The 26,191-nt window shown below is 38.9% G+C and overlaps 2 protein-coding genes across 9 annotated transcripts; one reads left to right on the plus strand and one right to left on the minus strand.

Annotated features, from left to right (window-relative positions):
• Positions 1–480: 480 nt before the first annotated feature.
• zgc:56699 (uncharacterized protein LOC405758 homolog) lies at positions 481–7,231 on the plus strand. Of its 8 annotated transcripts, none has more exons than XM_061057973.1 (8): positions 526–557; positions 4,649–4,676; positions 4,801–4,902; positions 5,016–5,122; positions 5,651–5,777; positions 5,874–5,957; positions 6,643–6,700; positions 6,790–7,231. In XM_061057973.1, exons 1-8 carry the CDS (start codon positions 540–542, stop codon positions 6,854–6,856), a joined length of 591 nt encoding a protein of 196 aa, XP_060913956.1. In that variant the 5' UTR covers positions 526–539; the 3' UTR covers positions 6,857–7,231. The 8 variants fall into 8 exon arrangements, with proteins under 8 accessions (XP_060913960.1, XP_060913956.1, XP_060913958.1 ...); XM_061057975.1 differs by lacking the exon at positions 526–557 and adding an exon at positions 3,527–3,769; XM_061057980.1 differs by lacking the exon at positions 526–557 and adding an exon at positions 3,803–3,972.
• A 6,182-nt stretch (positions 7,232–13,413) lies between these two features.
• On the minus strand, positions 13,414–18,114 carry nr4a1 (nuclear receptor subfamily 4, group A, member 1). Its single transcript, XM_061057877.1, has 7 exons — positions 17,977–18,114; positions 16,463–17,246; positions 16,220–16,349; positions 15,972–16,135; positions 15,677–15,879; positions 15,034–15,212; positions 13,414–14,458 (listed from the first exon to the last, which is right to left on the minus strand). The coding sequence occupies exons 2-7, from the start codon at positions 17,234–17,236 to the stop codon at positions 14,202–14,204; spliced, it is 1,707 nt and encodes a 568-aa protein (XP_060913860.1). The 5' UTR covers positions 17,237–17,246; positions 17,977–18,114; the 3' UTR covers positions 13,414–14,201.
• Positions 18,115–26,191: the final 8,077 nt, after the last annotated feature.

Genomic DNA, 26,191 nt, shown 5'->3' on the forward strand with positions numbered 1-26,191 from the left:
TATCGGAGGTTATATGATTGTTATATTGACATGTCATGTTTCAAACGTTTATATTTATTGTTTGAGATCTCACTAAAATGATAAGATTGACATTAGCTCTGGTTTTATTTATCAGTATGTTACGGTCATTTCAACATTGTGGTGAAGTCACAATCACAAGACAGTAACAAGTCTTAGTCACTGAGTTTGACAGATTCATATACTAACTTGTTTATGGTTAATTGGCCTTCGGTTTTCAAAAAGCTCATTCTGATTGGGCGGTCCTAAGCAGCGTCAAAGTAAAGGCTCTGTGGCTCGCTGTGTTGTTTGCTTTAGAGCTCGTTGATCCCAGCAGATCACATCAAACAGTTCACCCACACACCATGTTTGCAAGAGATCTAATGAAATACTGTGAACGCCCCACAACCGACACAACGACACATGAACATCACAGTTTATCCTCTGATCATTTTACATGTGCACTCAGGAACTGAAATAGTGCTTACTCATTTTGCGATGAGTACAGTGTAGATATGGAAAAAAAGAAATGCTCAAGTCTTATGACAGTAGACGCTGAGGTTTGTTACTACAATATTGTCTTTTAAAAGGGTACAGACGGTTTAGGTTTGTCATTAATGAGTATAGAACTTTTGTAGCACTTTTAAACTTTTATTATCCCATTTATAATTTATTTCAATTAATCCATTTCTTTTTTTGGTTGTAATTTTCTAGTATTTCTTTCTTTCTCATGTTTTGTTCTGTCTTCATTTCTTGAATGGTTTTGTATGATAATCATTATTCGTGTCTTTTGCCATATTTTTTTTCAGATATTCAGCATCATGTGGTTGAGCCATTTGGCCAAAGGCAGCAGGCATGTGAATTAGGGTTATGTTTCAGTGTATGTATGACTGTCTGCAGTTTGCAGCACAGTGATATACTGAGCTACAAGCAAATTTTACATCTAAACATGCCCGCTTTACCAAGAAATATCATTTGATGGCCCCCAAAATAGTTTACCTGTTAAAAGAGATTGTTATAAAAAAGGTTGATCTGAGTCCAGTCGTATGTGAAGATAAGAAAAAGGATTGGTAGCTGCCACCTAGTGGTAAAGATCAGGATTGTGTAATGCTTTTGTCACGGTTCATTTCTTATCATGGAACATTTCAGTTTTTATGGGCCCTTGTACTCACATCCCTCCCTCTGTTTATACACACAGATCCAATGATACACTTTTACAAGAGTAGCTCATTCTTCAGCAGCTTCCATCTGTCGTCTCGTATTTACTTAATGTCAAACTACTGCGCCCTGGTCTATAATAAAGGTAGGTGTTTGATAAGAGTTTCTATAGGGCTAATCCATCAGTCAAACAAACAAAAATAAATACAGCGACATTAGACTCTTTACTTTCTTCCTGTAATGAACAAAAATAAATATAAGATCCAAAAATTAGAGAAGTAAATGTCATTAATAAACATCCACAACTAATGGAAGCATGGTGGTGTTAAGTTTTGAAACATTAAATGATACTTTCAAAATTAGCTGCTTATCTAATTTGATGAAGGAAAAGTAAAACATTTGGAACGTTTCTCCAAAACATGAATAGAATTTGATAGCCGAAGTCAAATTCTTGCTGTAATGTATATTTTGTAATTACAAAATTGAAAAGCTAACTGTTAGGCTGTAACATTTTAATTTACTGCTCTGGCACAAACCCTGGTTAGTTAGGTTTTGTATTGATTATAAAGGGAAAGAGGAACCATTTGATATTTTGGGTCAGATATTCACAGAGAAATGAGACTTAAAGGGATTAAAATTGAGATTGAACATTTTTGGTGATTCCTGTGAAGAAGAAACAGTCCATCGTTTGTTTTTATCAATTTTCATAAAATATTTTGCATTGTTGTTCAGCCTTAGGCTAGATAAAGAGAACAATCAGACAAATGATCAATTTCTATGGAAAATACACATTTTTTATTTTGAAGGCAATGTGAGGGATAAGGACACTATGATTTTTTTGTTAAACTTATTTTGTTGATGGGAAAATTTCACATACAGGAAAAAGTGTACAGACCTCAAACTGAACTTCGAACATTTGTACTAAAACTGCAGAAGTTTGCTGCCACAATAAAAAACATTTAAAAAATGTATTTCCTGTGTAGAAAATTTCAATTGCATAAATGCTTTGTGTGTATTATATGTTCTGTTTTTATTTATCTAACCAGGTAATTAACCCGTTGAGATCAAGAGCTCTTTGAATATATTGAACAAAGTCTGAATATATTGAATGAAACTTTGAATATATGGAATGAAACTTTGAATATATTAAATGAAGTCTGAATATATTGAACAAAGTCTGAATATATGGAATTGAAGCTGATTTCAATTCTCCAAATCCACCAGTTTCATTGTTGTCATCCAAAAGACACCCTGCTGAATATGCTGGTTTTGCAAAATGACATCAGCTGAAATATACCAATACTTTCTTGAACGTCAAAACTTTTTTGAAACAGCTGTTCGTACTCAAAATCATATGAATAATTTGGAATGTAGAAAGCGTCACCTTGAAGATCATAGTTCAATTATTGGAACACTTTTACTGCTTATGAGTAGTAATGTTCAACAAAACATTGCTGAGCGCACTTTGTGCATCCATCTTTAGGGATTTTTTTAGTCTCTTACTGAGATGTCAGCTGAAATAACACTACGGACTTCCATTCCATATATTCAAAGTTCCATTCCATATATTCAGACTTCGTTCAATATATTCAAAGTTCCATTCCATATATTCAGACTTCGTTCAATATATTCAAAGTTCCATTCAATATATTCAAAGTTCCATTCCATATATTTAAAGTTCCATTCCATATATTTAAAGTTCCATTCCATATATTAAAAGTTCCATTCCATATATTCAAAGTTCCATTCCATATATTTAAAGTTCCATTCCATATATTCAAAGTTTCATTCTATATATTCAAAATTCCATCCCATATATTCAAAGTTCCATTCCATATATTCAAAGTTCCATTCCATATATTCAAAGTTTCATTACATATATTCAAAATTCCATCCCATATATTCAAAGTTCCATTCCATATATTCAAAGTACCATTCCATATATTCAAATTTCCATTCCATATATTCAAAGTTTCATTACATATATTTAAAGTTCCATTCCATATATTCAAAGTTCCATTCTATATATTCAAAGTTCCATTCCATATATTCAAAGTTCCATTCCATATATTCAAAGTTTCATTACATATATTAATTTCCTGAACGGCTTGCCATATATATGATATATATATATATATATATATATGTATATAATATAATTAGATAATAATTACATATTTCTGAGCATCAAACAAAACAGTTTGGTTAGAATCAATATTTTAGGGTTCGTTAAGATGTGTTTCAGATGTTTTAGTTAATTTTTAATGTAAAGATGTAAATTAAAAATGGTGGCTGAGGATAGTTTCAACCGGAAGTCGCATGTTTCGCTGGAGTTGATAAAATCACGAAGGGGCGGGGCGACGAAATTTTCTACGATGTTCCAGGAAAAAGCGACAAAAGTAGAGCCCACGAAATTTTACTTTTATAGTAAGCCTATTTTTTTTTTTTTTTTAAAAGCGGTAGTCCAGACTTAATAAAAGTAAAACAATTGATTTAATTATCTACTACTCCTCTGAGGTATTTTGGAGAATACTTGTGAATTAGCTAGCCAAGGCGTGTTGCCGAGTTTTTGCTAGCAAACTTTGCAACCAACTTTCTGCTGCACGATTTCACGGTAATGTTTGAGTATTTTTAATGATACCAAATCTGCCTTAAGCCACATGTAGCTACCCTCAAAGTATATTTAAATTGTTATTATGTTTACCAAATCTGCGATGCGGTGAACCACGTTGAAAAGTGAAACCAATTTAAGATGTTGAAGTTGCAGAAGTTGAGTTTAAGCCTGGAGATAAATACTGCAAAAGACAGCTGACTCAGGTAGAAAGTGGTAAATCCTTACCTTTTAGACTTTTAAGACACACACAAAAAAGGGACTGGGCTTTTAAGCATTTTGCAAAAAAAAAAAGAAGAGAAAAGTAGACTCATATCATGTGGCTTTTATTTTTTTTGTATAGTTGTCAGAGCAAAATGTAATGTGTGTGTGTGCAGGTGATTTTGGTTAAAACCCTAAAAGAGAAAGCAAACCATTAGTGGGACATGTAATTTGGACCACCTGGTGAGTTTCCTGCATAGTTGAACAGAAAGATCTGATTGGTTTTCATCCTGTTTTCCATGGTTTTTTTTTTATTTGCACGTGCATCCAGATTTCTACAGTGTTTCTTTTATTTCTATTTTCCGTGGCTGTCTGGTTAAAGGGTGTGGTAGGATTTCCCCTCTTTGGACATCTGCACACACATAACAAATAACTGCAGTGTAATGTGTTTTGGTGCATTGATTTATATGAATAGAATTGGGAATATTTAGCATATGTTGTATGGAGGGTAAAAGGTGCCCTTAAGAATCTGTGAATTGAAAGCCTATTTTCTTTTATTTAATTGTGAGATTTTCCTTGATTAAGTTAAAGTGTTTTTTGTTATTTGTTAAAAATTGAACTTTGAAATACAAAACCGGTTATCAACATTATGTGTCGTGTGTTTAATTAATTCTCCACCAGCTCCAAGAGTCTAACCTACATTGGCCCGGTACACATTAATTTGTTACATCTTGTTTTTTTGATAATTTATTATTTATACATACATATTTTATTTAAAGTAAATGTTGTATCCTGAGTGTTACAATTGACTGACATATCTTTGAACTTTCTAGCTGACAGGGAATCTGAGCTGAAGATGGCGACCACCATTACATTTGGAACGACGATTGATCCATGCAAGACCTCTTCGTTTGGGAGGGCTCCAGAAGAACCTGGTAAAACTGAGCTTTTTAAAAAAAAAACTTTTCATTGTATTGGATCCATGTCCACTGTGTTGATAAATATAAGTAGTTCAGATCTATTCATTTCTTTCTATTTTTTTATAAAGATGAAAAAAGAAACTGTGACCCGGAGAAACTTCTTCAGTGCCCTTTCGACAAAAATCACCAGATCCGAGCTTGCCGCTTCCCATATCATCTCATAAAGTGCAGGAAGGTAAGTTTACACATTTTGATGCACTCAAGGTCTGATGAAGCAACATTTAAAGAAAATACTTAGTATAATTTAAATGTGTATCATTGGAGATGGATGCGTTACAGAGATACTTCTAAGTTATGCAGTAAAGTTAAACATCACAACTTCAGACTCCTAACAGCACAGGCAAGTTAACCCTTAGTATCAAACAACCTTTCCTTAAGGAATCCTCATATTTCTATAGGCTATGATGCTGTTATTCATTGCTGTTGGCTGACTGTAATCGACCACAGAAACCTTTAGAGATACAATCAGTTTCTTTCTTTTGTTTCTAGAGGTACAGGCGTTCATGTCTTTGCCGCTTCACTCTTAGGTGCACAACACAAATGTCTGCTTTGTTAGACATCCCCCACCTTCATATCATTGTCTTGTCTTTTCCTGCTATGATACCAAAGCTTAGTACCAAGTGAACAGAAGGTCGGGGGGGTTACAAGACCTTTGGTTCCCTGTCAGTTTGACTGTTACTTAACTTGCCTCTCACTGGTGTAGAATCATCCCAAACTGGCCAGTGAGTTAAAAACCTGCCCTTTTAATGCTCGCCACCTGGTCCCCAAGCATGAGCTCATGTACCATACCGAAACCTGTGAGGACAGGATATCTTTGGACACTGAAGAAAGTAAGTTTGACACTTTGCGATTTCTTGCTATTTAATAACTCTACAAAGATGGCAAGCGTTTAAATGATTGAGGGTTTAATTGTGCTCTGTTTACAGCTGGAAACACGAATGGACATTGTCAGTGGCAGGTCCCTGTCAGCACCTGGGTGAACCCAAACATGACTGAGGATTGGGATGAAGGTATTATTTATTACAATAAGTAATTTAAATTATTGTTTTATTTATTTTTACACTTCTTTGAAGTAAGCTTTAGCGGTGCTTGATGCCGATTTTGCCAAGACTCAGGCTAACTGCTGCTTTCTGTTTTCATTATATATGCTAAGCTAAGTTAGCCACCTCCTGCTGCATATTGATTGTACAGGAATGAGAGTAGGGATGTGCACGTTTAGACTAAACGGCTCCGATGATGAGCCTGCTCTCCCCGCTCTACAACCCGGATGTGAACAAGCACAGTGAACATATAGCATCTCGTAGGAATAGCGTGATAAATCAGGTTCTTTTTACTGAAGGTAGGCTGGGTCAGTTTGAAACGGGCATATCAACATTTAGCACATTCAGGTGGATGTAAAACATGCAGAGAGTACCAAATGTTAGTGTTTGCCACACTGTAACCACGTCAAGTCTGAATTTAAATTTCCGTTCAACTGTACAATTTTCTGATGGGAAGGTGAGAGTGGTTTCGATCTTTCCACTCACCCCCAGTAAATTTACAAACCAGGAAACAAACTGTACTTATTTTAGATTTATGAGTGCACAATATCTAAAAGCATTTCTTATTATTCTTGTTTATATTCACCCGTGTGACCTGAACGAGACTTGATCTATATTTTTATTTTGTAAAAGTAACACGTGTTTTGTCTTGCAGAGGCCGATGATAACGCTGCTCCGTTTGTGTGGGGTGTAAATAGAGCGTTTGATCTAAAGTAAGTTTTCTCCTCTGACATCCTGCTTCAGCTCTGAGTAACTCTTTTCTTCTTTTCTGTAACTTTTCATTCGTCTCCTTTCTCTACAGACAGGAGACGATGCCAACCAGCAACCTTGGTCTGAGTTTAAGAACACCCAAAACCCTCCCGTGGTAGCCGACCTGCGCCACAACTTGCACACGGCCGTTACATATCCGCAGAATGTTGGCCAAATGAATACGCATGCAGTCATGGATATTTCTTTTAAAGTTTGTTCTTAAGCCTTTAAACTGCTCAAAGTTGTTTTAATTTGCACGACTGTATTTTAGTTTTTACTTCTTGGATAAAGGTTGCAGAGCTTTGTAGTCACCTGTCATGGCAAGAATCATAAATGCAAAGTTTAGTACAGGTTGAGCAACACTGGTGCCTTTTTTTATTCTTTTAAATTGTTTTGCATTCCCCTCTTGTAACAACAACTAACAACATTGGTTTATTAATGTGTGCTTGTTTTATTAAGTGTTTATTTCAAATAAAGCTGTAATAAGCAAATAAGCCGTTTTAAGAAAGTCTGTTGAGCACAAGGAACAACAATAATGTTTGCTAAGAAACATGAGAAACTAAAATGTTGAGTATAATTTTAAGATTTTCACAACTTTTTATGAATATAAATTGGGTTTATTTCCAGACTGTCACTCTTTTAAGTTTCATTGACTGGGACTTTAAGCCAGTTTGAGTTCAAACACATCCTTTAGATAATGTTTCTCAGTCTATTTGTTTTATTGCTCTTTTAAGCACCTCAGGGGTTGTGGGGGTGCAAATGTGGCTTTTTCTGTAGAGATGCAGTACACTGCATAATGTGTCCAGTTTTTTTTTAGTGGGCTCATTTCCAGCTCTAGTCTGAGAATTAGTTTTCTTGTGTGTACATGCAATTTATAGGATGAGTCAATACGAAAAGCATGGCTGAAGAGAGGATCTGGAGAGACATCACGGTATGAAGACACAGACCCTGATGTGATTTAGAGTAAAGGCTGAGTTAGGATTCCTGCAATACAATTGAAATACATAAAGACAAGCTAGACTGCAAATGTTTGTTGAAGTGATATATACCAAGCCTGTGAAATATAATCATTTAATCAGAACACATTAAGGTATTGGATTTTGAGTTCTCATACCTGAAAATAGTGACAAATGAAATGAGGGCAATTGGAATGATTTATACAGGAAGATGTATAACAAATATATGAATTAAAAAGTCAAGGCATAAGCAGAAAATGGAATATAATTTTAAAGAAAAAAGTGGAGTGACTGCATAGAAACACATGCAGGCATTACAAGACTCGGCTTGTCTGCATCATCAATATCTCATTTTGGTTTCAAGTTCAGACTTCAAAAAGTTTTACTGAAATATTTAATATAGTCCATCTCTCAGATTCTCTTCACAAGCAAACATGTCAGTTTACAGCCACTGGGGGGCAGTGCTCCACAATTTCTTATTCCAACACCAGCGATGAAAATCCACAGGGCATGACATTATCTTTTTTAGTCTGCTTGCCTCGCTTTCCTTTGAACTCATTTATTTGATTATCTCCTGCTGATTAAAGAGGTATTACTGGCTATCAGACATTGGATTCTAGGCGTCTCATTTTTAAATGTTTAAGTAAACACATTAGGCATCTGCCATCTGTTACTGTACCTATGTTAACAAAACGCTGCAGATGAAAGCTGTTGCAGGGAGTTCCAGGATAATGCCAACGGGTGGGCACTCGGTCAGTCAGTGCACTCCGTCATATCTGAGTGGCATCATTGATTTCATGTGATGACTGTCTATTTTGGTTGGGCCTATTAATAGAAGTGTCCAGACAGGCTCTGTGCTGCCCTGTCACCATCTGCAAGGATGAGATACGACTCCTCAGAACAGAGTACGTGCAGGACCCCCAGTCTATAGGACCCCCTCGTGTGGGTTGAGGAACCACAGCCTCCTCTTAGATGTCCCGTATGTCTATTATTACGGTACCCATATAGAGTGTTTACTGAGTGACAAGTAGACGCTGAAGCCAGTGCTGAACTTTTCAACTTGTCATGACTCAACTTAAATGTCATCCCCTTTAAAACCCAAGTCAGCGCTGTTTATTGGTGCTCACAAAGAACTCACATTTCCATATCATGTCTCACTTGTGAGATACTGTCTTTAAGAGCTGCTCCTGCCAGGTCAGTGTGACTTGTAAATAAATCTCCACTAAGCCAGATGTACTGTATAAGCAGCTCTTTAAATGTTCTCTATTTCCCCCTCTACTCCTTTTATATTTTTCTTTTTAGATTTCCTCACCACAACCTTTTTTTTGCAAGATGATTCTCCGATTTTCAAAGATGCCTCTCTTCATGGCAAAAATGGAGAGAAATTAGGTTATCAGCTGCTGGTTCTTCACCAGTCATAAATTAGAAATGAAAGAGTCATCATCTGTTAGGGGACAGCAGCGGGAGGTACTTCAAGTTTTGCTATGTCCAGTGGTGGAGCACCAGATCATTTACTCTATTCTGTCAATGGCATTTCAAGTTGATTTCAAGAACATCAAAAAGAGCCTTACATAAGGCATAAAAAAAAGTATTAATACAATATTCACAAACTAGATACAATAGGCGGTATCAAAAATAATATTTCTTACAATGTTTTAAAGATTGAACAAAACATTTTTGACATCAAATCTAGCAACACCACACTGAAATAATCTGTTTAAACTTCTACATAAGCACAGTTCCTTCATTCAGTGTATTAAGATTATACCCATTATGCCAAATGGTGCCTGTATTATTAAATAGTTTATGTAAGTAAGGTTTCATTTTGTAGCTTGTAGTCAGTAATCAGTAGATTATTATTATACATTTGTTTTCAGTTTAAACAAAACACTTTCTCTTCTATAAAATACCTTGTCAACTACATTGGTACAATTTCCTGGAAGCTTTTTTTTGTACTTAAAGCCCCTGTGAGAAGTTTTTAAGTAATATATAAAGAGACTAAAATTAATAATGATGCACTTACTATCTCGATGCTGTAACTTTTAACCCCTGAACTGTTTTAGGGGGTAGAGGTCAGGCAAAACGATGAACGGCACAGTAAAGAAACAGCCTTTAACAGCAAATATTATATATATATATATATATATTATTATACAGTTCACTGTTAAAGTTCAGCATGGTGATGATTTTTTGACCAAAGATGACCACTTACTCATTTACAGGACAAAATGTGCAAAGAGTTGAGATGTACCACCTTGTCCACAGGGGGCGCCAAAGTTTACACAAACCAAAAGTTGCTCACACTTAAAGGTCCCATATTCAGCTTTTTCTGGTTTTATATGCTCTTTAGTGTGTTTTCCAAGTGTCCTGTGCATGTTTAGGCACATCTATGTGCAAAAATTCAAAGTCTGCGCAGCATTAGCCGCATGTAACGCTCGGTTCTAGCCCCCCTCGATAAAAATTTGTCAGTGCGACGTCATTGTCAGTGTGAGATCACTGATCTAAGTCCATTGGCTCGTTGTGGCAAGCCCTGCAGCTCATGTTGAAATTTCCGAGACGCGTGCTGAGCAACTGACCAATAACGACAGAGCGGATCGGCAGACCAATCAGAGCAGACTTGGCCCACGTGGGGTCTAACAGTGTGGGCTCAACAGAGTGTAGCTGACGGACTCAGAGCGTAGAGGGAGCAAGGAGGAGCAGTACATTTTTTTTCGGACTTTAGCTATTGTGAATGTACAAAAGTAGGTACATAGATTAAATATACAAACCCCAAAAAGGGCATAATATGGGCTCTTTAAGTAAAAGTAGAGCTTAGAGCAACTCGGTTACTTTATACGTCAGCATATGTCCAAGTAGTTCAAGTAAACTTAATTAAACAGGCAACTACCTGACAGACTTAAGACGCTCCTCTTAGCTTTCAATGTACCACATGTTTAGAGTTATGCCAGTGCTAATGTAAGCATGCTAATACGCTAAGGTAAGTAAACTGCACATTGTCTTGTAAAGCATGCTAGCAAGTGTTAGGGTTCAGCTGCTTGCCTCTTTGATAAGATATTATGAATACCAGAAAAAGACCGGATAAACATTACAGACAATAATGATCAAATAAGACAATTCATGTGATGTCATGTGAAGTTTCCAACACTTTCCATCTTTTATGTGATTTCTTATGTGAAGTATTATTTTATCGTGACATATGAAAGTAAAGAATTTGGAATGTTTTCTTTCATTTAATTTCACATAAATTGCGATTACATTTCAAATGTTTCATACGTTTACCTCAGTTGGTAATTTGAGGTTACAACCTAAAATGGACTTTAGTCTGATACACAGTACACTCTCCAGAGTCTGGTCGACTTGTGACTCAGCAGAGAGATTATCACACGCTGTTCTCATTGAGATATGAGTCTTATGAAACTTAGCATGCTCATGCTGGCTGCTGGTCATTCAGTTAACTAGTTTCAGGCACACGTCCTGGGCTTGTCGCCTGCAAGTGAAACCCAAGCCGCTCTGTAAATCTCAAATAAATGTGTTCTCATATTATCAGGGACGTTAATGTCCAGCACATTGTGCCGTGGACAGCTTGTGCTCTGGTGCTGGCCTCTCGTCCTGTAACCCTGTCTGAAGCTTGTGATCTTATTTTATGACTGTCATTTGGTACCCCACTCAAACGAGACACTTCCAAGTTCCTCGCGTTTGTCTCACTTATTACTGAGGCATGATGCCTCGCCTTTTCACCTTCTCGTAATCATATACCGTCACCCTTATACAGTATGTTCTGTAATAAGAGTGATGCTGCCTTTTTCCGACTGCTCTTGTTGCATAAGTCCTGCGATATTATCAAGTCTTCAAGCTTTTATTTTTAGTAACATCACAACTCCGGATGCCAGACACAGGACACAGAGCCTGATACTGAGTTTTGAGGCCGATATTGAGGTATGAGATTGCAAAAGGCAAATAAATATTCTTGCAAAATTCTTTTGTTTTTCTATTATTATATGTCTATGTCTTGACTCGGACATTTCATGATGATTTTTCAGTTCTCCGGGGTGGCTGAACTCTATGCTAGCTGCTTAATTCTAAAGACTGCGAGGTCCGTCCCTTTGTCCTTTCACCACTTCGTTCCAAATGGAGATTTCTCGACAGCCGTTAGACAGATTGGTATAAAATATTCTAGAGACATTCATGGTCTCCAGAGGAAGCATCCGTAATACTTTTGTGTTCCCCTGACTTTTCCTCTGGAGCCACCATCAGGTCGACTTTCATAGTATGTATACTGACAGTTTAATATGATATACATTTGCGTTTGTGATACAGGATTTGATTGTATAAGAAATTAATACTATGTTAAACTGAAAAGCATCTCTAGCCCAAAGTAACCGTTATTCCCTTATTGGGACTGACCAGTACTAATAATCTGGAACTTTCTTGTCACACAGTAGACAAATGCAAATACAGTTGTTTGCTCTGACAGCTCGGCTCCCAAGAGGCCACCAAACGGAGTGCAATGCAGAAACCCTCATAGGTATAATGGCGAAGACTCAAAGCAAGACGTTATTTTCTCTTTTGCACAATGTTTAGGTTGTACAAAAGAAAGGTGGAGGATGGGGTGGTGGAAACACAGCTTTCCAGCAGATGTGTGAAGAATGGTGTGGCAACATTGATATAGCAGGGATATGGTATGGGTGTTCAAAGGTCTTCACATTGTGGCTTTGGCTGTGATTGATGTCTGATGATTGATAATCAGCTAAATGTCAGCTGATAACAGCTCATGCATATTACATCTGTGTCCTGTATGGACACTGCACTGCTCATTAAGAACCAGTTAGATGTATCTTAGTAATCTATATCACCTATTAATAGTATTTTATTGCCTTGCAAACACATAACAGTTTTTCCATAACATTCACTTCTAGCTGCATGTTCTGACACATGCATGTTAGCGTGTGGCAAGATACATGATGAAGTAGTCTGAGTCACTTGAGACTGGACTGGGAGTTCCAGTGGTTACCTAAAAGGAGACCAGGACATAACTTGGAGGGAGGTGGGTGGGAGCACATATTTCAGCAGTATTTTCTGATATATGGCCAGAAGAAGGAGGAGGAATACTCATCAAGCGTACAGGCTGCTGACACAGCAGGTTACTCAGCACTGACACAGAATGAAATACAAATGAGGAGTATTATTAAAGGTCACATATTATTCAAAATACACTTGACCATGTGTTCCTAGTCTGCCTTCTCACTGTAAACAATTGGGCATGGATCGAGAAAGCTCGAGCCACCCAAGCCCTTCCAGAGAGGGGGCGTGGTCAGACACAGCTCATTTACATTTAAAGCTACAGACACAGAAACAGCCTGTTCTGAGCAGGGCTGAAATAGAGGGGATTATAGGCATGATCAAATACAGGATCAGAGTGGATTTTTAACAAGAAATTCACAGATATGTTTTGGGGAAGGCTGAGACAAATTTATTGTGGTTGAAAAGGACGACAATATGTGACCTTTAATCAAGTTTTTATGTTTACATTTTCTGCATTTGAAACCCTCTGCATAAGCAGTAGTAGGGACCAGTTTAGTTTAAAATAGGTACTAAGTTAATGTTCTGACATGTGGCTAATTGTCTGAATTGAACAAGTCAATTTCTGTTCAGCTCTTTGAATGCCCTTAGACTACAATATACGTATATCTCCACATAACTGATGTAAACAATACAAAATCTGTCGTAATATGTAGTTTCAAATTTAATTCAGCTGCAGTAAAATATAATTTCTGTGTGTAAAAATAACAGAAACAAAGAAACACTTTGATAAACTTTTCCCCCACACTACAGAATAGATCGTTCATGTGGCAAAACACCAACCCCATTCAAAACTATTTACAAACAAGACCAGTGTATAAGACTGTACTGGGCGATACACAGTATGTTAGCTGCTCAATGTCAATTCATGATACATGAATGATACTTCTGAATAATTCTGTAGGTTTGACCTACTTGGCGTCAGTCACCAAACATTTAAAATAAAGGGAATTGATGCTTTGGGGACTATAAAGTGGTTATGTGTAGTAATTTGCTTGTTCTACACAAACATATAATGCTTTGTCAGACATATGTGCCATTCATCATTTTACCCACAAACATTCTTACAAAAATCATCATTTGTCAGAATTTTTTTTCCACTCATGGCACCTTGTCGTATGTAAACAGTCACATTTTGGTCCATTAGCTGGCCGATTAAATTTCCTCTGCAGAGTGCACACTATCCTGGAAACACAACGGAGGAAGAGGATTTTTGTCATGGCTCCACTCTCCTGTTGCTTCTTAGTTTGTTGAATTCATAATTCAAAAGTAACCCTTTTCATTGGGATCTATATTCCTTTAGGATGATTATACTAATAGCAGTGTCACTAAATACCATTTGAAGTGTAAGTGCTCCGTCTGTTTTCTTTGGCTTCAAGTGAATTTCAGGTTTCATATCGCCAGATGGTCGATCTCGTCTTGAAAACACTTAAAACGGGAGAGTATCCATGAAAATTTTGTCCACAATCGGGGGTGGAGGAACTAGATCTTCTAATTTCAGGTAAAAGATGCGCTGGAGGCCTTGAGTGCAAAGTGTCCTGAGCTCGGGCAGCTTCCCGAGAAGTTTTGACAAATAATTTGGCCGCACCGAGTCGGAGCCGCAGGCAGAGACGTGATCTTTAAGGCAGGTGATGAGCTGGTTCTGCATTTCCTCCACACGTCCTGGCTCCTTCAGACCATATCGGTCTACAAAGATAGAAGATAGATATCAGTCAGAGTGAGCCTTACGCTTTGGAAAATTCAACATTAAATAACAAAAAAATCATAATAAAGACTACTGACTTTTAAATCCAACAGGAAAAAAAATCAGATTGACTGCTTTTCAGAACTTTTTTAAATCAAATAATTCCTGATTTGATAGTGCAGCATCTGTATGCAAAACACTGACACCAAAAACTTTAATACGACAATAAAGGAGTGGACACACAGAAGTTCTAATAATTTAAATGTAACTATGATGGAACAATTCTTGGTTGGGATTGTAAACATATATCCCCGCACCATGCATTGTGGCTATCTTTAGGCTGCTGTGATATACGACATCTTCTCTGTACTATATGTAAGGTCCTGTTACATTTGGTCATACACCTGTCCTGTCAGTCCAGGGTTTATGTAACAGCCTTGCATTGTCTGTGCCACCGAAACCAGACGCCTCTTGCAAACTTTTGTCTTGCTTTAATTAAAACAACTCTGATTAGGGTCGGAGGTTAAAGTCTAATGTTGCCACTTTGAATAATGTTCAGGACGACTGGACTACTTACCAGTGATTATGACCAGCGCTGTGAGACAGGAGAAGGAGGAGACATCCAGCTTCATGCGATGAAGGCTTTGAGAAAACTCTAAGATAGAGTCAATCCAGTCCCCAAAGCCCCGGACACACTGTGTTTTGTGAAGTACGGCCCCATTGCAGAAGATTAGCTTGTCCGTTTCAGGGTTAGAACTTTAAAGAAGAAGAAATATTTTTCATGTATTTTGTCACAAAATAAGATTCAAATGAGTTACATGTACGTTGTCTTAAAGTTGTGTCGCATGCACACTAGTATTATGGCTATGATCAGTTATGATCAGTTGTTGTTGGGGTGGGGGGGGGGGGGGGGGGGGTGTAAAGATTGTAGTCTGATTTCAGAAATCTAGAGAAGCCCATATCCTGGTTTTTAAAAATCTGAATAAGGATGTGATCAGGTATACAGCATGTCAACACGCGCACTAGACTTCTGAACATTTCCTGAAATTTGAAGGGTGATCTGCATGTGAGAACACAAATAGCCCTCATCTGATCAAGATTTTCTTTCCTGCCAGCCCTCCATGTAAATTTTACACAGGAAGTCGAAGTGAGTCGATGTGTGAACACAGCATGTACATATTACCACAAAGTTTTTTTTTTTTGAAGGAGGCTGCACTCACCGATAGGCGATACGTAAGATGAAGAGCTCCACAAAAGCAGATTCCAGCAAAAGTTCCTGGTCTTCTGGGCAGAACTCAGAGAAACCTGGGATGCTCTTCGTCCACTTTCCGATGACCTCCATGGAGGATGTGAGTAAGTTGTAAAACTGCTTGATGTCGCTAGCATCTTCCTTCTGGTTTGGACGTACCTCTGTCTCTTCATACTGAAATGCAGAAGGCAGATGTTTTTAATTTGGTATTAAAAAAAACCTCAAAGAAATTCAATCAGGATCGGATTTCTTGAGTGTGTTTTTACCTTGGAGTAATCGATTTTCCCAACGCCAGGATTTGAATCAATGTGGGCCCTGACGAGTGAGGCAATCATGCTCACTGGAGACACAGTGCATGTGACGTCCTGAACGACTTTAGGCTTAGACGGCAGGCGACCTCTTCGTCCTTTGAGGCTATCGGTTCTCACGACTGGAAATAGGAGATCAACTGTTACTTTCACACTATTCTTACAATCCCAGGTCCTATTACCATTTTACAGGGCTTTGAACTCACCTTCCCTCACCATGCCAACCGCCAAACACTTCTGAAAACGGCAGAACTGGCATCGATTCCGCCTCCTCTTGTCTACAGGACAGTCCTTGTTGGCGATGCAAACGTACTTGGAATTTTTTTGCACTGTGCGCTGTGAAACCAAAAGAAGAGTTTATTTTTTTTATTCAGTTGAACGGCTCATTTTTTTCCTACTGTGTCAAGAAATAGATCAATTAGCTTTGTAGATAAACCAGATCTTCTTACCTTGAAGAATCCTTTGCATCCCTCGCAGGTGCGGACCCCGTAGTGCTGACAGGACGCGTTGTCCCCGCACACAGCACAGCAGCCCTCATTCCCAGCTGGACTTTTTAACTTAGGTGATAAGCTTCCGTCCATGTGGTCATTACCGTTGAAGCTCTGTGCTTGCTCCATCCCCATGGCAGGAAAGTTCAGTGCAGATGAGTGAGGGTGGGCCAAAGTGAAAGGATCCTGTGGTTGACCCAAATGAGACATATCCTCCACAGAGCCGTTGTTAAAAGTAAAGAAAGAGGGCGCATGTGGCGAGGTCTCCTCTGTCACCCAGTATCCAGGACAAGGCGAGTAAGGCCCGAATGCTGAGTCCCAGGTGGATGTGTGCTGACTCTGGAACCCGGGGGTTGAGGGAGACGAGGCGGACGCCGGGCTGCCAAAGTAATCTGACCCAACAGGGGACCCAGCCTCGTCGGGGTAACTCAGAGCGAACGCTCCAGGGTAGCAACCGTAAACCTGGAGGTCGTCCAGCTTGAATGGGGTCTCCTGGCCTATGGACGATGTAATGTGGGCGGGAGCCGCAGTGAACTGGCATGAGTACGCGTCAAGGTCGCCGGTGTGAGAGTCCACCAGAGAACTGATACTTGGCAGAGGTGGAGCAGAGAGGTGGTCCCGTGGGTTGCTCATATCCACAGCCAGCTTAGAGATAATGTCTGTGCTTTGAAGCTCTGAGCCTCCAAGGCTGTTCTCATAGGACTGAGATCCATGCTGAGAGTGGATGCACGTCATGGCTGCAAGACTGAAAAAGCATAATCGGAAGTGTTAGAGCCAAGCAAGCTATTTTTTCTGATTTAAAAAAAAAAAAATTAACTTTTTTCCTTATCCTTTAAACCATCGCATGTTAAACTCCTAGAGGAAATAAACAAGTGGCCATAGCTTCTTTCAAAAAAATAAAAAAAAGCAGGGAAGAAGAGACAACAAGCATCAGGGGGGCTGAGTTGGACCATTTAGCCTTAGTACATTGTCTATACGCTCTTCCAGGTGACCCAGGGCATCCCCAAATTACGTTTTAAACCATAAATCAAATGCTCCAGAGCGAACCTGTTTGTAATCCAGTCCTTCCTCGTACAATAAATGTCATAGCCCACTAAACAGAGATGTATACGCATCCTTTATTTGATGAGCAACCTAATCAATGCGATGCTCTAAATGATCTTCATTATGAACTATAATATACATGATCAGCTGCATACACTCACACACAGGATTTTACTTTCAGACGATGCACGAAGCCAACAAGTTGAAGAGACACATCACACATGGAAACACTTGTGCAACCTATCCTGCAATATAATTTTTAAACTCGTAATAAAAAAATTAAACTCAATGCTGTTAAACGTGTCAGCGATTAGCAACATGAAACACTTCTCCGTAAATAAAGAGGGAGGCTGCTTTCTGTTCGACTGGAAGTCAGCCTAAAACGTTTTTAAAAATAGAACTTTCCAGAATGAATTACAAACATTTCTTACCTGTTCGTTTCCTCTACAGGTGTTTTTGAACTGTCTGTACTCCACAGATAACTTCCAGCAGTGTTCGGCGCTGCCCAGCTGAGCAGCAGTCCCTCCGCTCACATCTCCTCCACACATATATACTATGGTCTTTATTCTACCCATGACGTCGGAGAAGGTTTCCATACAAGGCCGGGCGGTGGGCGGGGAGATTTCCAACCTCCAGCCAATCACGAGGCGCGTTCGAGAGAATACACGTTCGATGACGCACTACGGGATTCCGTTGACGCGCGTACAGCAGAGAACCGCAGCATTGTGCTCCCTACACACAGACACGCCGACACAAAGCGATATTAAACGCGATAACGCTGAATTTGAATTTGTGTTTTGACCCTCACAGGATGACACACCGCCACCATAAACAGTCATTACCGTCAAACAATTCTTACACGTGTTAATTTGTTTTATTAAGAAGTAGTACGTTTTGCTCATATCATGGAAACATTAGATTTTTAAACAGGAAGTGGCCGTGGTTCAAACGTTGGTTTTCTATTTATAGGCGTTCTTTTCAGTGAATGTCTAATCTTATTGCAGAAGTAGTTCTTTCATCGTATCTGATGTGCAAGAAAACCACATGAATTAAGAGTTCCCAGAGGGAAAAAATGCTCAACTGAATATGTAGCTCTATTCAAGCATATGCATAACAACATGATACACTCCTAAATGGAGGACTTTAGATAGGCTACTCCGGTCTCAAAAGTTTGGTAATAACATTTATGATTTAGGCCTCTAATCATATCATATAGAGTCTATCAAAACATATTTCTAAAGTGATATGCATTTCATTTAATCAGGTTGTTTTCTAGGTCAAAAAACAAACAAACAAATAGCACAGAGATGGACCAATAGGTTATTTAGCCTGGCAATAATATTGTATTAAGTTGTACTATGAACAACTCTCAGGCGTGGTAATTCATTACCAATTCATTTTAACTTTAACTTGTTTCCTCCTCTCTAAATCCTCGCTTGTGTCCTCTCTGATGTTCGTCACCTTGGATAAAAGTGTCGGCTAAATTTCAGAATCGTAAGGGCACTATTTTGTTTTGCAGTATTTTTATGCTCTCCCTGTTTATGTCTGAAATATGTTTCTTTACGAAGTCCTGTGAAAAACTTAACGAAAGCTAATAAGACATTTTGACTTCCATCATGCTGAAACCCACCTTTACAATCAGGCCCTCAAACCTACGTGTTTGATTTTCCCAAAACATGTTTGAACCCCTCAGAGGAACCCTCATGAAGTTGCTCACTGCCCCTCTAAAGTCATTCATCAGACTGCGGCCTTCTGCAGGTGGAGGAGCTTTTCACACTGTATGCATCAGAGGAACCAGTCCAAACAGAGAACAAGTTGAAATAGTGATTACAAAAACATTCTCATAGAGTTACATCTCAGCTGTTTTGTCAGTGAGAGCTTGCCATGCACTCTTCCCCGCAGTCTTTCCAAGGTTATTTCTTGAAGGAGAGAACGAGTTAGCTGGCATGGCTGCCTTCGACTTGAAGACAAAATTCTTGAATGGGACACATTTTTGGCTCACAGTCCACCCGTTGCAGTCTGTGCTGGAAACGAATGAGTGTTTTCTTTTTTTTTTTTCTGTGACTGACTGGACATCTGTGATGTCACGCCAACGCTGGCTGAGCCTCCCTGAAGCGTTGAAACTGACGTCGCCGGTTATCTGATCGACATTTATCAGAAACAGGGTCCATTTTGTGACATCAATAAGATCTCGGCTGTGGATTCAGATCAAATAAAACTATTATTTGGTGTATCTGGCGTATTTGGGTAGAGTTGCTTTCTGCTGTTGTGTGTGTGCATAGTCACAAATGTGGAAGTTTGGACTCTACAATGCCATGTACATTAAATGTGTCCTCTGTGTGCGGCAACTGTTCTCGGACACATGCACACTCGCACACACATGTACTTGTTATGTATTATCCCATGTGCATTGCCAGAGCTCCACCCACCACCTGTTGCTCCTCCACAGGGCTATTTTTGAGCTGAGAAGATGTTTGTCATTGTGGAGAAATCCTTCCGTTCTTAAATTCAAACCTGTCATATGCTGAGATTTCACTGGATTATCATCTCATTTAAAACTCTGGAGGACCGGGGGGGGGGGGGGGGGGGGATCCATGCAGGATTGTAATGACACATGATCACAAAGTGTTTCAGACGGACACAAGCTACAAGGAACAGAAAGAAGCTACAGCTGTTGAAGTCAGTTGTCTATTTGATCACTTCAGTTTGCATACAGTTTCACACTGCAGTCATGTTCCTTTTCCCCACAGATGGTAGGAAAATCAATTGTTAAAATAGTCTACTGCTGTGTTTAAGGTTGTAAGTCGTATACATTTCACATCTCCCTGATAGATTATCAACTGAAAAGGCTAATGGAGAGTGAAAATCGAGAGGGACAACTAGCAAACTGTAGCTTGATGGGAGTCCACGCAGCAACACCTGCCTCTTTTCTCCTTCGGTCTGTTTTAGGCATTGCAGATGAACTTGTGCCTGATATTGTGCTCATATTCTGCACAAAGGGGCACGTTCGAACTAGATCACCTTGTGCTGGAGTCCCTGTTGGAGAAGCTGATATTTTGGGTGTTGAGTCCTTCATGCTCTGGTTTTATGGGGTGTGCAGAGTGTGGATTGTTTGGACCCTATAACATGATATGAAGTCTTGTGTGTGTACGTGTGTGAATCCATATGTCTTTTATTTATATGGGCTTTTCATCTGATTATTTACTGTTTGCAGAGTTATTCTTACACACTCAGCAGGATGAAATAAACAGCACAATGCAAACGTTTCAGTTTAAGTAAGGACTAGACTGAAGATTAAAAGGTTTGATTTGAACATTTATTAATATTAATTGTACCTACATTTTGCTCAGTTCATTTACAAAGACATGACTTGTATTGCTTTAAAAAGCTGAGGTTATGTTCAATGCCAGCACTGACGATAAATTACAAATGAAGCTGATAAGACTGAATGGTTTCACCGGTGGTCAAATCCAAAGTGTTGAACAAATCTGAGCTGATGACGACAAAAGTTGAAAAGTAACCAATGTAATTTTATTTTAGCATTGGAGGAAACACACACATATCCAATTTCATTCCACTTCAAACCATGCATGAATATATCGACCTCTCGTATCTGCGTGGAAAAAAAGTCAGGGAATCCCCAAAGTGATCCTCTATACCGAGCAGCAGGGGTTCCAGGAAGAGAAATAATCAGTCTTGTAGCTGACGGTCTTGTATAATTTTATATGTCATACAGAGACATCAGTGTTGTCAGTCTGTTTCATTACAAGCTAAAAAAAAAAAAAAAAAAAAAAAATCCTCCACAGAGGAGCTTTAACTGAGGCCTAAGGATGTCAGCGTTGAGACCGACTTCAAATGAGGTGATAACTAATGTCAGTGGGATTCCTCTTCAGGGTACCAAGATACTTCTCACGGATTCCAGTAGCTGTAAAGATATTTTCATTTGTCGCCTGAGTAACTTACCCACCGACATTGCCAAAAACACAGCTCTAAAACTTACACGTCTGTGAAATGTAAGCGATTCTGAACGGTTAAAAAATACTTTTCCCTTTTAGATCGTGATCGAAGAGAGCTCACTGTCCAAAACATAACACCTACTTTCCATGTGTGCTCAACTTGCATCATTTTTATATTCTAAGTTTTTATTTAATTCTTGAGAATCTTAGTTTATTATCTCACTACTTTGCTTTATTCATGTTAAATCTCCTCTTAGTCACTGGTTTGTATTTGCTAAATGGAAACAGTTAACTGTAAATGTATATGTGACATTGTTTATTTAACTGCTGTGCTGTGATTTGGACGTATTCTTCTTTCAAACAGACAAGTGAACCGCATGAGATAATACTCAAGAATCTTTTTGGATCCCCCCCCCCCCACCTGTAATACCACAATAGGGAATAAGCTGCTAAATGTACAGACCATGAAATTTACATATTTGGAGAAGCTGCTGTGCCCATGACGAAAACATGACTGGGTCCCTCTGTGGCTCTTCCTGTTTTTGACCAAACACACGAGACGCTTTCTAGCGCTCTCACATTCCGCCCCCGGGCTTCGGTCACCACTGTCCTTATCAGGTTCCACTTTCCAGTCTCAAATGGGAAGAGGATGGGACATCATCACACATGATAGACGTCTCCTATTTTGCATACAGACACATGAAGTATGAGCCCTCCTGCACTCCCTCTCCTTTAGGTCTTTACTGCCCATTTTGTCCATCTCATGTTTGTGTTTAATTATAGAAACACTTTGTTTTAGTGGCAATACGACCATGTGCTGCATTACAGTTTATAATCAGATACTTTAGTACAGAAGCAGGCGTCATCCTTCACTTTGTCTCTGTGGTCACTTCAGTCTCCTCGACGTTTGCTGATGTTAGCAGCAAAATTACAAACTGTTCAGGCTCCATCTGCTGGTACGACAGGGGTGTAGGATGTACAAGTTCATCTCGAAAGGTGAATATTTTTATGTCTAAATTTGTGGGATGTTACGTAGTATACTTAATGGAGGACTATTTGCAGCTCTTGTTGAGTATTTCCATTTTATGCTTCTTTATACATTTATTCTACTAAAGCTTAATTTACTTTTTTTTTTTACTCCTCTAAATATGTTTGAAGCTCTAGTTTTCAGTTTGTCATACCTCTCCTCTCTCCAGTGAAAACTATGAGCGCAACACTTTGAACATAAGAGTATACCACCCTGCATTTCACTGCACATGGTTTAATAAACTTTAATAAACTTAGACCCAAAAAAACGGAGTCTTTAAATGTTTTTTTTTTTACAAAAAGAAAAAATGTACTGCTTAAAATGATTTTTTTTTTTTAATGGTTTTTGTGTATCTTTTGAAATCAAAGTTGTCAATCTGATTAAACTCTCTTTTGCAAAAATGTACCTCGTGTGTGACACAATGCACAGAGAACAGTGTTTGTGAATTGATCCACCACTAGAGGGCAGCATCCAAACATGAGTGACGAATTTCACCCTGTACTGAGGTCAGTACTGCACATCCTGGTGTCTTTTGAGGAAAGAATGTCATTTAAAAAAAAAAAAACAACAACTCTAAAGACAAAAAGTATAATTTGTAAGCCAATAAAGACTTAAAAAAGTACCAGCAAGATAATTAAACATGTGAAATGACACGGTAGCTTAAAACACTAACAATAAATAAATATAGATGAATATAAGTGACAGATACAGAATAAACAAAAGATGAGCCATTTTATGTTTAGTTGTAACTCAAAGGCCTAAGTTATATTTAATGAAATATTTTTTATTTACTCAATTTATTAGACTCAATAAACTTAACTCAAGAAATTTAAACTGAATGTGAGCGGATCATTAAACACGTATTGTCCACAATGACATAAAATGCAGTTTCCTATTTTTTTTCACAACTTTGGTTACAAGAATTGAAAAAGTTGTACGACGTGTTTGGTAGCTTTATATTATTACTGAAAAACTTGAATGCAATATATTGTTTTATAACACCTTTACCTGCGTTAGAGCCTAGAATCAGGAGGTGAAATTATTATTGTCCACCACTTCAAAGTAACTGCCATTGTTGAACAATTACTTTCCTTCCAGATAACATTAAGTTACAGTGACGCAGACGCCGCTCTGCTGTCATCAGAGATTTCATCACAGCACATTTTGAATAATGAGCTCTGTCTTCATGCTTGTCTTTGTCACCGGAGAGCACAAAATCTTTTCTGTCATCTGTTTGGTCACAAGAATGTCCCCCTTTGAGCCCTCCTACTCTCACATTCCTCCCTCATCCACTGCCCACATAAAGTGGGCCACACACACTGGGCCGGACCAGTGCTAGCTTCATCATGAGGCCCAGACATATGGGTACAAAAACACAGTTTTAGTTGTGGACATTTGAGTTCATCACTAACAAAACTGTAGTGGGAATGATACTCTCGCCATGAACTGAAAGAGATAGTTTGATATTTGTTGAAATAAAAGTGTAGTCTACTTGTAGCGTTGTTGAAAAATGAAGCCAATGCAAGAACTCAAAACAAGGTCACAGGAAGCCTTTCTGGTTTTATTCACACCTCAGTTTGTGTCTTTGTCTCAGTGGTTTTCAAGGTATTTTGTTGTGGTTGTGGTCGTTGTTGCTGTCGCTGTCGCTGTCGCTGGGCTTTTAGGGCCTGGACGAGGTTGGGGATTATTTTTTCCTCGGTCCCACAGGAAAAAATTAGGAAGCATTGCATGAAGCCCAAAACACTTGGTCATTCCAGAAAGCCAGGAGTCAGCAGTGAACACCTCCAGGAACTCTACAACCAGCATCTTCCCTCGGGTCTGCACGGCTGGCCGCTGTGGGCTGCTGGTGCTTTTGTTTTGATTCCACTCCAGGCCTGGGAGCGCCGCCATCAGTGACTCACATATTTTGGCTCTTGGCTGACTTTGGCCTCTCTTCATCCTAAACTCTTTTTTTTTTTTTTTTTTTTTCTTCAATGAATTTCCTCTTGTTATTTCCAGTTTACAGTCCATGGACGAAATAGCGGTGTTATTGTCTCAAAGTTTCCTGGACCTGTTCAAGGTCAGGAGTGGGACGATTAAGAGTGATCGGAGGGACTTTATGGAGAGTTTCTGTACTGCACTGATTGCACTGATGCGAGTGAAATCCCCCAAACAATACAAAGCCTGGCTTGTCTGTATTAAACAAGGATTCAGGAAATGTGTAGAGGGTGAAAGAGAAATGTCAGCTGTTACAACCACAGCTGCCATTCAGCTGAAGATTGGATAATATCTCTGCCCCAGTGTGCTTATGTTTGGTCTCTTTTCAAATCACAGTGAATTCCCCGGACTCATCAGCATGCAGAGTACAGTCACTGTCTGTTTTTTGGTGCTGAATTCAACCCTAAAAAAACTGCTCTCATACTAAAAAACCAAGGGACCAAAATGACGAAACAGTGAGTCATCTGAAAATTACAAGTTTGTAGGTGTTAAAGATTAAACACAGATTTGAATCCAGCAGTGTAAGGACCTCAGCTCTAAAAGCGTTGCACATGCAGGGATTAACAAATAAACGTGCTTTTGAAACTATTTACGTAATCATGGATCTAAAACCAAATGTGAAAAAGAAGCAGATGACAAACCACTAAGTGAGTAGACAGACAAACTTCCTCATTTCTCAGCACTTACAAAAAAAAAAAGTTGATCAGTTGAAGTGACATATCACAAGTTTTCGTTTGCGTCCTTCCAAAACCGTCACTGCCCCCCCCAACAGTGAAAAAAACAAACACAATATGTAAAATCCAGCGTGTGTGTGGCTCATCCTCACCGCAGATGAGTCAGTTCTACCTTCTTGGATTGCGAGTGAAAGTCTTTGATGTGTGTGGGCAGAGTGAGAATATTTTAAAGGGGGGTGTCAGATAAAACACGTGTTGGTAAAGTTTGTATCCACATGTTAAAGAAAAAATATATAATATTGAGCTCCATCGATCATCAGAATCATTTCAGACCAAACCCCATATAAGTTTTAGGCAAGTTTAACGTTGTTTGACATCCTCAAAAATAAACATGATGTCATCTTCCACAGAACAGTTTCAAGCTAATTGGTATCATAATGTTTTCTGGGAACAAGGTACAGTATCTCTGGGCACCGTCCTCTTTGTTTTCCAGGAGCTGGCTCTTGAAAAAAAGTACCGGGTGAGTCAACTTCCTCTCTTTTCTTGGACAAACACTGCAGCTCGCAGCATTCCTGAATCTCCAGTGCTCCCGATCTGCATACTGAGCTTTCAGGCGGGCATGCTGATTTCATTTGGGAGATGAGGACAACATGCTGATCTCCACTGTGCTGCTCTATCAGTGTGTGTGTGTGTGTGTGTGTGTGTGTGTGTGGACGTGGTGGCTGCATTTGTTCCCCTGGAAAGAAAAAAGACAAGACGTCAGAACAGGCTGAACCCTTTCACTTCCCGTCTTTGGAGACAGGAAGAAGTCACTGTCGCTGTTCTCTATCTATCAACCCAAGTAAGGATGTCAACAGGTCTGCGCGTTGCCCAAGAAGGCAGTGGTTAGGGTGGGGTTTATATTTATACATTTAGTGGCAAAAGTGATGGCTCTGGTCGAGGAGGAAAGAAAAGATTAAAAATATTAAGCAGTTACAGTTTCTGGGAAACAGTTTCAAACTTCAGCCGCACT

Source organism: Labrus mixtus, chromosome 15 (assembly GCF_963584025.1).
Source record: "Labrus mixtus chromosome 15, fLabMix1.1, whole genome shotgun sequence".
Classification (NCBI taxonomy): Eukaryota; Metazoa; Chordata; class Actinopteri; order Labriformes; family Labridae; genus Labrus; species Labrus mixtus.

Bases quoted from the DNA above. Each gene is read 5' to 3' on its own strand.
- nr4a1 (XM_061057877.1), bottom strand. From the start codon at position 17,236: ATGACGTGCATCCACTCTCAGCATGGATCTCAGTCCTATGAGAACAGC. The intron at 15,213-15,676 runs GTGAGTGCAGCC...TCTTCTTTAAAG, and splicing joins ATCTTACGTATCGCCTATCG to TTCTAACCCTGAAACGGACA. The intron at 14,459-15,033 runs GTAAGTAGTCCA...CTATCTTTGTAG, and splicing joins AGCGCTGGTCATAATCACTG to ACCGATATGGTCTGAAGGAG.
- zgc:56699 (XM_061057973.1), top strand. The intron at 4,677-4,800 runs GTACACATTAAT...TGAACTTTCTAG, and splicing joins GTCTAACCTACATTGGCCCG to CTGACAGGGAATCTGAGCTG. The intron at 5,778-5,873 runs GTAAGTTTGACA...CTCTGTTTACAG, and splicing joins ATCTTTGGACACTGAAGAAA to CTGGAAACACGAATGGACAT.